This window comes from Hibiscus syriacus, unplaced genomic scaffold (genome assembly GCF_006381635.1).
Source record: "Hibiscus syriacus cultivar Baekdansim isolate YM2019G1 unplaced genomic scaffold, ASM638163v2 tig00110204_pilon, whole genome shotgun sequence".
NCBI lineage: Eukaryota > Viridiplantae > Streptophyta > Magnoliopsida > Malvales > Malvaceae > Hibiscus > Hibiscus syriacus.
Genome location: NW_024062626.1, coordinates 528,539 through 538,531, shown reverse-complemented (window position 1 = coordinate 538,531; position 9,993 = coordinate 528,539). Strand labels below are relative to the sequence as shown.

Sequence of the window (9,993 nt, the reverse complement as noted above, 5' to 3'; positions counted from 1 at the left end):
TTCCATTATGCTTGGCATTTGCGGAGGGTGCATCAAATATACATCAAACTTTATTTTATATCTATGCCGAAATTTATTTGCAAAAAAAGCATTCCAATATGGTGATTATAAAACTATATATTATTCTAACTAATCCAAAAGTGTTCAATTATTTTATTTTGGACAGATAAAACTTTACCCAACTCGAAAAAAATTAATTTTTTTATTTAACTCGATGTCAATTTTTTTAACTCGACTTGTAATTTTATAAATTCGATTTGGTTTAAACAAATTTTAAAAAAGTTTGAGTTATAAAATAAGAATCGAATAACTCAATTTTTTTTTTGTAATAAATGGATTGATTTTTAAGTTCGAGTTGAGTCTTTTAACTCTAAATGATATATGTATATCATACTATATGAAGAAAATATATATGTATATCATATATGGTTATAGAAAACCATTTAAATTAAAATCAATTAATATCATAATATTATAAATATTTATAATTAAATTTAAATAGAAATTGAACAACTCAACATGAAAAAATTTCAAAAAAAAATTGAGTTATAAAATATGACTCTTCAACTTGTTTACCTTAAAAATTTTAACTTGACTCAATCGAATATTTATTCTTATTTTTATTTTGTCACTTTAAATTTGATTTATTAATATATTTTATTATTTGATTTATAATATATTTTTATAGTCATAATGAAATTTAAATATTTATTATTATTCAAATGTCTGGGTTAGAGAAATTGGATTTTTTAGAATATACAAATATTTACTATAATATAATTGAAAAATATTATTATTTATAAGATATGTTTTTATGTTTTTTAAATTTATTAATGAATTTATGTTTGACTTGTGGATTTTATGCGGTGACATAAAACCGTGTGAGTTCATTGAAAGGTATTCTATTAATGATTATCCATTTGGAAATCAATATAAAAAAATATGATCTTGTATTACTATTATGTTTCGAATATTAAGCTTTTTATTTATTAAAAAAGCAAGGGAACGAGTGGATAATACGTGGCTAATAGTGGTGGGGGGATCTGAGTCACCTTCCACATGATGAGTGTTGATGATGCGAGCCTCAATTGACATTATTTTTCTATTATTGTTGTATCATATTTTTTTAATTATCGTTATTTAGTTTATTTATTAATTAATTTAGATAGTGGCGGATCCACTCTTCGTCCAGGATGCTCACACGTTCACTCTGAAATTTGATTAATTATTAATATTATTGATTGTATCCATCTTCAAATTTTATTTATGTCTATCCATGCGAAAACTTTGTGTTATTAAACCATGAGTATCCACTTTTAATTTTTTTTTGGATCCACTACTAAATTTAGATCAAACACTCGAAATGTATGTCATGAAAATAGCTCTTTCAATTCAAAGAAGGTAAGGGAGAAACTTTTTGTACGCAAAGAGGTCTTGAAACTAGACTAAAACATATGTCGACACCCAAGATGGTGTCTAAATACTATGGAACATACATTATTTTGGTGTGTTTAAAGATTTGTCGTGTCATTTCCAAGTTGTTTAGAATTATGTATGCATAAATTCGTTCACAAAAATCTCAGTTGGTCGGAATATATTTGGAGGGGTGTTTTCTTTGTAGCATCTTAAAATGTTGGCCTCAATTAGTATATTTTGATTGACAAGTGATACGAGATTTGGATATATATTCTTTGAATTTGACTGTAGAATCTCCCGTCTTATAACATATAAATATATAGTCTTAGATTCACATATATTTCCAATTATGTATAAACATATTTTCTTTTTATAGCTATCAACTATATTTGCAGACAATCACAATTGAAATCGTAAAATTGTTGTAGGTCAAGGGTAGCTAATTCATTCTTTACTTAATTTTGTAATGATGAGTGTTCATATAATCATGTGTAAATGAACAGAAGTACATTAAATTTAAAATTTTGTATTATTTTTAAGAAATAAAAAGTAATATTTATATGTATTACAAGTAAATTATACAAATGGAGGAACTAGTAAGGTTAAATTATTAAAATACTATCTTTTTAATATTTATTTATTAAAACGGTATCCAAAAGACTTTAATTTGTAAAAATGTCATTTATTTATGTCGCATAATACGAAGGTACACCTATGTGATAACGCCTTTTGAAAGGCTCTTTCTCAAGGAAGCGTTGCGTTTTTGTTATCGTGGCAAGTTCAGAACTAAATGCTCTTCTTTAAAGAAGAACCATTCAAAAGGTACTTTCACATAGGCGTGTCTTTATCATATATATGATAGAAATAGTTGTTATTTTAAGAATTAAATTTATTTAAGTGTTATTTTAGTACGTAAATATTAAAAATATTATTTTAATAATTTCACCATTTAACTAATAATGGAGAAAAAACCTTTTTATAAAGAGCTTTAAGAAATGAGGATTCTAGTGAAGAAAGAATTGAAAGGTAGAGAGAAGGACAATGGAGAAAGAAGGGCCAGAATAAAAGAGTGAAACCGACTCGGCATCACTGAATGGGCCACGCCCACGCCCACGATATCCTATCTTGTCGTTCGGGTCCTATATGTTTTGTTTCTTGTCTCAACCGTTCACTTCATGCTTTTTCAGCCTTTGTCCCCAGCATACTAGTATTATAAATTAAAGTGTAAATTATATATATTTTAATATTGAATATAGTTTAATAATGTATTTTAATATTCATTTTTTATTGTTTAACTATATATCAATTTCCAGTTTTAGTTTAGTGTTTATTTATATTTTGTTCGATTAAGTATTTGAATGTGGTTTTTATGTACAAAATGATTCTTGAACTAGAGATTTACTGTTATCTCTTGAGGTATCACGTTCGAGCATCGCATATGTAAGAGTATGAGTGTTTCAAGGTATAGTTTTTAAATAAATATTGCTTTGTATTCATTCAAGATTAATAAAAAAAAATTAATTGAACCAAAATAAATTTAGGTCTTAAAGTTAAAAAAAATTAGTTTTTAAATAAATATCCTATCTTGTCGTTCGGGTCCTATATGTTTATTCTTACCCAAATCATCTAATAACAAAAAGATTTAAATATTGTTAGTTGGATATTAATTTGATAATTGTGTTATGGATAAAAATTTGATGTGATGTTATTGTTTTAATGGTTGGTATGTGTTTAGATTATACTTAATCAATTAGGCTAATCTTTAATATTAAAATTAACACCTTCTAAGTTGAATGTACTAAGTCAATAATATTAAGACTGCTGGGACTTTCATTCTCCTCTACTTTGGCTGTATTGTTTACAATTTCGATGGAATTAATTAAAAAAACACGAAAAGCATTTCATTGCTTTTATTTATCATTAACTTTCTTATCATGATTCATAAGATAATTATACCTGTCTCGTGTCATGCATATTTCAATCCCTTTCTGGTCAAAGCAAAGCAACACAGATGGTCAAGAAAGCACAAAGTATAAAGTGCCATGTATTCAAGTTAATCGCTCGACCATGCCCAAGTTGATTGATAATATATTGTCTCCACCTGATGCAATTTGTCCCATAGGATATAAATTATGTCGTATTGAAAAAATATATGTTGAAATTATTTTTTTAACTTTATAAACATTGCCCACCAATTGGTCAATAACCTATAACAATCGGCCAACGATGGATAACGACAGTTAAATTTCACAATAGTTTTTAAATATAATATTTTTAAATATTTATGTATTGTATTTTAGATTTTTTTTATTAATATAGGGTGAATATAAGGTATTATTTGTTTAAAGACTTAACCATTTGATATTGAATGTACATACCCCTGACATACATAGTGCTCAAACCTGATATTTCAAAGAATAATAACAATTTCTAAACCATTGAAATCGTTTGACACATGCTATTTTATATTTTAATATACATATACATCATATGTCATTTTGATTGATTAAAAATGTCACGTGACACATTTTAATGAGTATTAAATATTATTATTATTTTAATATTATTAAGAGTTAATTTCATCACATGTCTAAACAATTTGTTTAAAGATCAATTCAAAATTAGAGTTATAATTTCAATATCATTAAGAGTTAAAATGAGAGTTATAATTCAAAAGTTTAAGGACCGAGTGATATGAAAACAACCACAGTATGATGTGATTATAATATATTATCTGTTCGAAATACTTTCAATCATTTGACAATAAACATTTAATCACTCTTACATACATCATACTCGAATTTAAAACCTCTAGAAATTAAAAAAACCTAATTGCCAACCCTTAATAATTTCATGCAAAGATCCAATTTGACTAAAGCCTCTTTAATTTCCACTTACCATAAATATTAGTAATTATTTTTGGAGGTCACATCTCTTCTTTTAAAACAAAGCAATTGTTTCTCTCATTGCATGCTTGAAATAAAGTGTGTACTAATTTACTTCACTAAAAAGCTTTCAATTATTGAATCTATTTTCAGAAGAAAAAAAAGTTTTGGTCAAAACACATCTCCTTAAAACCAATCATGCATTTCCCCCTTTGTACATATATTTTGTGTTGTTTTTGCTTGTGAATATTAATAAATACAAGTTTAATTTTATTAATTATATGATCAAGCAAACATATATTCACTTGCCAGTTTCTTGAGTACCAATGTTAGATCATGAGAGCTTCTCATTACTACCAACCCAAAGATATACGACTAATGAATTATTTAATCAATTTTATTTTCTAAAAGAATTATAAAAAATTCTAAAATTGGATTGAATTATTGGGATAAAATAAATAATACAAATTTTTGATATTTCGTATAAGAGGTTGCTCTCTTTGATGAAATTACAAAAGGTTGGGACATTGAAGGTTATTTTGATGAAGACGAAAGCACTTTAACCTGAGAAACAACTGTTTTTTTTTAAAGTGTTTGTTTCTTCCAAGTTTAAAATACTATTTATTAGCTAATTTTTTCATTATAATTATAATTAAAATTTTACTTTTATATTACAATATTTAATTTTAATTATAATTATAAAATTTAATTAATAAACTGTCTTTTAAGTTAGCCATATTTCTTAAGGTCGTGAGTTTTAGATTCACTAAAAACAATTTCCTTTCTTCCTCTATGTAGGATTAATAATAAATTTAGAATTTACCATAATTTTATTGATTACTTTAATTAAAAAAACAAAATCCTTAGCGCAGTTTGCATACAACTATTGAAGTATGAGTTTTGGTGAATCTAACTCGTACCATAATAGATGTGAATATTGTATATTTTTCATGTATTGTAAATTCAAACTTTTAATTCGTACAAATTCAAAATAATTTTGAATATTAATTATTCTAATTTATTTTAAGATTTAAATACATAAATATATAATTTAAATTCATTTTATTTAAATCGATATAAATGAAAAAAAAAATCAGATTAGTGTTACATATATTTATATTTTTTGGGATTGATATTTTAACAATATGACTAACTTTTTTAAGGGTAAAGCTATGAGTTTCTTATATCAAAAAACAATCAGATATTTTTAATTTATTTAGAATATGTCATACATAATTAAATGGACATTTGTTCAATTGATATAGTTGCGTTCAACAGAAAAAATATATAAATCATTATATATATATCACAAAAAATATTTATGAATTAATGAAATGAATTTATCAAATCAAATATACTTCTCAAAGAATTAAACTAAAAAACCAATTTTGTAAGGTAATGAAATGAAAATTTATTTGAGCCAATGAAAACGTTGACTTTCCTAAAAAATTGCCAAAGTTAAAGGCCTTCCGATTATCTTAACCATAAGAAAATAATAATAACCCGTTAGTCAAAAATGGAAGGAGATCCAACGGCCACGCTTCCTTTTTGGAGAACTCTGATATCATCCGTTCGGGTTCAAACGTTCATGCAGTTCCTCTGATTATCAAAATAAACTTCGTATTTTTCCTCTTAGGTTAGTAGTCTTATCGATGATGGATTTTTCAATTAACTGTAGTCATCGTCAAGTTTGAGCTTCTGTCGGTTGAATCTGCTGCTTCGGTTTTGTTTTTAGTGCTCCTTCATACAGGTGATCGTCATTCAATAGATAGCCTTGTTCATGAATTTGCATTATGTGAGTATTTACGTATTGATTCATATGTTTGATTATTTTATCCGTCCAGGCCATTCATTCCGTCGTCGAGAAAATTTCATTTTGTCTATAATTTTTTGGTGGTCGTACAGTCATGTGTGCTGCAACTAATGTTGTAGAAAACAAGGAGGCGAGGTTGCCACGACAAGTAAAGGATGCTCTGCAATGTTTGGCATCCGAGTGGGATGACATAGTGGACTCGAAAGCTTTGCAGGTGATCCCCATTAAAGGTGCAATGACCAATGAGGTTTTCCAAATAAAATGGCCAACCAGAGGAAACGATACATCACGGAAGGTCATAGCTCGGATTTACGGCGAGGGTGTGGAGGTGTTCTTCGATCGAAACGACGAGATCAGGACGTTCGAGTTTATGTCCAAGTACGGACAAGGACCCCGTTTGCTTGGACGGTTTCCCAATGGCAGAATCGAAGAGTTCCTCCGTGCCAGGGTACTTTGAATCTGCTCTCCATCGTTTTCAACATTTTCTATATAATCAGACCTCGTTTTTCACATTGATTTGCAGACACTGTCAGCAGCTGATTTGCGTGCACCAGATATATCAGCTCTAATAGCAGCTAAATTGAGGGCGTTCAATGAACTCAATATGCCTGGTCAGAAGAAAGTTTGGCTATGGGATAGATTGAGGTACACCTTAATATCATATCTCTCAGCTACTGCATTTAAAGCTTTTACCAATGGCTCAAATAAAGAACTTGTAAATGTTTCAGAAAATGGCTTGATGCAGCCAAGAGACTTTGTCCTGTGGAAGAAGCGCAAGCCATTCACTTGGAAGCATTTCTGGAGGAAATCTGTATGTTGGAAAAGAAACTCTTAGGGGCTCATCAATGCATAGGCTTCTGTCACAATGATTTACAATATGGTAACATAATGATTGAAGAAGAGCTAAATCAATAACACTTATTGTGAGTTATTATCCAATTGGCTTGCTTAATAGTTAATAATCCGCTTACAGTAATTTTAATAGCAAAAGCCTGGTTTTACAGGATTATGAGTATGCTACATACAATCCTGTTGCCTATGATATTGCAAACCACTTCTGTGAAATGGCTTCTGACTATCATACGGAAACACCCCATATTGTAGATTACAGTAAATATCCAGGTGAACCTTGTGATCTCATTTTCCTTTTAAAAACAATTTTGCTTTTCATTCCCTGAATGGTAAGGAACTTTCTTGTTCTGTGGCATTAAAAGGTTTGGAAGAACGGTCAAGATTTTTGCGCATATACCTAGAATCCGCAGGTAATTACTGAAGGAAAGCAGTGTTGTTCCTTTTATCTGTTGGATTTGATCTGTTTGCATTGCAGGTGAGAAACCTGGAGACACAGAAGTGAAGCAGTTGCTTGAAGATGTTGAGAAATATACTCTAGCAAGCCATCTCACATGGGGCGTGTGGGGAATAATATCTGTAATTACCATCTTATTAGCTTGTTTATCTTATCACCATCTTCAAAATCATTTGATGATGAGATATAGGACAATGGTATGTTATTATCTTATTTATCAGTTATCTTCCTCAGGAATATGTGAATGAAATCGACTTCGACTACAAGGAATATGCAAAGCAAAGGTTTCAACAGTACTGGAAACAGAAGCCTCAGTTGTTGGGATCTCCTTGATCCCCCCACTTAGTGCCATTGCTGGTACATATTTCTTCATCCATTTTCTTTAGAGCTTTGGTGAAGCAAATGTTAGAGGTTTTGTGAAGGAACTCAGGCTAGTTTCATATACATCATATTGTATACTGAATGCCAAAGATGGATGATTTGTAATTGGGTGAATTGCAATTTGCAGTAAAGGGATAGAATGATTGAAAATAAATTGTAGTCCTTGAAATCAAGGTTTGACAATGAATTTTTTACATAAATACTTAAAATAAGGGAGAATAGTTGTAAATACATTAACCAACTAAATTTTTAGGTTCACTTATACTCAAATCTTATACCACCTTTAATTCTTCATCCAACCCTGACAAAGAATATGCTCAGCTCTGGACCAGAGTTACCATCCGGATTCATCATGTAATATGTTTCCGAATCTCGAGAATTAACGACTCGTTCGAAATATGCACGCATGTATCTCAACTCTCCGTCAGAATTCTCCGAAGCTTCGGTCGATATAACGCCGGCCCCCGTTGAAACAGGCTTCAAAGTTTGCATCACCATTAAGTCTTCATCAGTTGGTTCTCTCTTTAAACCATAGCCTGATTTTCGACCGTTACAAAATAATGTCCATATCGGTTCATCGAGGATCTTGATCTTCTCCGATGGACGCTTTTTGCATTCTAAAGCAATACGAACGAGCCCCGATCCCATCTCCTGGAGGAGTTTTCCGGTTGTTATAGCGAGCTCGAGTACTAAAATGGGGAGGCACCTAGAGTTTTCTTGGATGTCAAGGTTGACCCTGGCCTTTCGATACCCGAATAGGGTACCGGTCATTCGTGTCCCACCGTGGATATGACTGTCGTATTGCCGGTTTCCGTGGAGACTAACCGGGATCTTGCACGTAGGCGATATGATCGGAAATGACCTGAAAATGGAACGAAAACGCTTGAACAATTTCGACGGTTTTGAAGACCCTTTCTTCTTTGATGGTTGTTGCAAGGAGATTATCGGGTAAGTTAACGATGTAGTATTGGGTGATTCTACGTTATTTGGTGGAAAAGATGGAATGATTTGAGCTGCCATCGGCGGCGGAGGGCTGCTGCGGGTTGATCAAAGGGTTTAGGCTTAGAGGCATTTGATGTTTTTGAGAATTGCGTATAAATATGTGGGATCAGTTCATGGCATGCACGTTGCTGAGGCATTGGAACTAAATGGGATTTTTTGGGTAAACTTTTCATTTAGGAACTCAACTTTTGTCATATTTCCTTTTTTTCACTCAACTTTAGTTTTTTTTAATTTATTTTTCTCACACGACCATTAAGTGTTTTAAATAACTTGGGTAAATTTATACAAAAAGTTCGTAAAACTTTCCTCTCAAATGCAATTTTTTGGACTCTCCTTTATTTATTGGTGTTAGAGAATTTCCTTCGTATCCAAACGATAAAAAAGTAGAAAAAATATTAAAAAATTAACGATTTTTTATTTTATAGTGATTAAATGATAGAGAATACAAATCAAATCAAGATAACATCGAATTTTAAGTTGAATTATTTCGACTTTAAGAAAAATCAAACGAAGAGGAAAAAGGAGAATAGAAAATGAAGAATATTGATCATTAAGAAAAATGTAAAATATCAACTTAACTTTATATTGCAATGTATATTTAGTTTAGAAAATAATAATATTTAAAATCCATACACATAATAAATAGAATAAAAAAAATTTAAAAAATAATTCGATTTAAGCATTACATAAAATACATCTAATCTGCTACCATGTTTATATTTTTCTAAAAAAAAATATTAAGTTTTATATTCCTCCAACGTGCTTTGAAGTATCTGAAAGATTTTGTTCAGTTTTCCAAAATAATCTGATTAGCTGCTTGATGTTTCCTTAAAATGGTTTCTTGATTGGAAGGATTTCAACCGTCCAAATTGTCAAACCTTATCTTTATTGACAATTAAAGTTTGATGGTCAACTCAATGTGGCGATTAATCGTGTCTTGTATATTTGACTTTCAACATTTTCTTATAAGTTTTATGGTTCATAAATCTTTTCTACCGCATCATCCATGATTGTATGAATTTATAAAAAATTACATTAATTTTTTCATATCATTTATATTAATATTTTATTTTCAAATTATTATTCTCTAAATATCAAATTTAAAAATAAATAGAGTTTATTTTATTCATATTCATAATACTTTTTACTCAAAATCCAAAAAAAAAAATATTAGAGCCATATAAACGATA

The 9,993-nt window shown here is 29.6% G+C and overlaps 1 protein-coding gene and 1 pseudogene across 1 annotated transcript; one reads left to right on the top strand and one right to left on the bottom strand.

The window, feature by feature from the left end:
- The first annotated feature begins 5,892 nt into the window (after positions 1 to 5,892).
- On the top strand, positions 5,893 to 7,929 carry LOC120219097 (annotated as a pseudogene).
- A 163-nt stretch (positions 7,930 to 8,092) lies between these two features.
- Positions 8,093 to 8,821, bottom strand: LOC120219099 (protein MIZU-KUSSEI 1-like). Its single transcript, XM_039215943.1, has one exon. The coding sequence runs from the start codon at positions 8,819 to 8,821 to the stop codon at positions 8,093 to 8,095; it is 729 nt and encodes a 242-aa protein (XP_039071874.1).
- Positions 8,822 to 9,993: the final 1,172 nt, after the last annotated feature.

Bases quoted from the DNA above. Each gene is read 5' to 3' on its own strand.
- LOC120219099 (XM_039215943.1), bottom strand. From the start codon at position 8,821: ATGGCAGCTCAAATCATTCCATCTTTTCCACCAAATAACGTAGAATCA.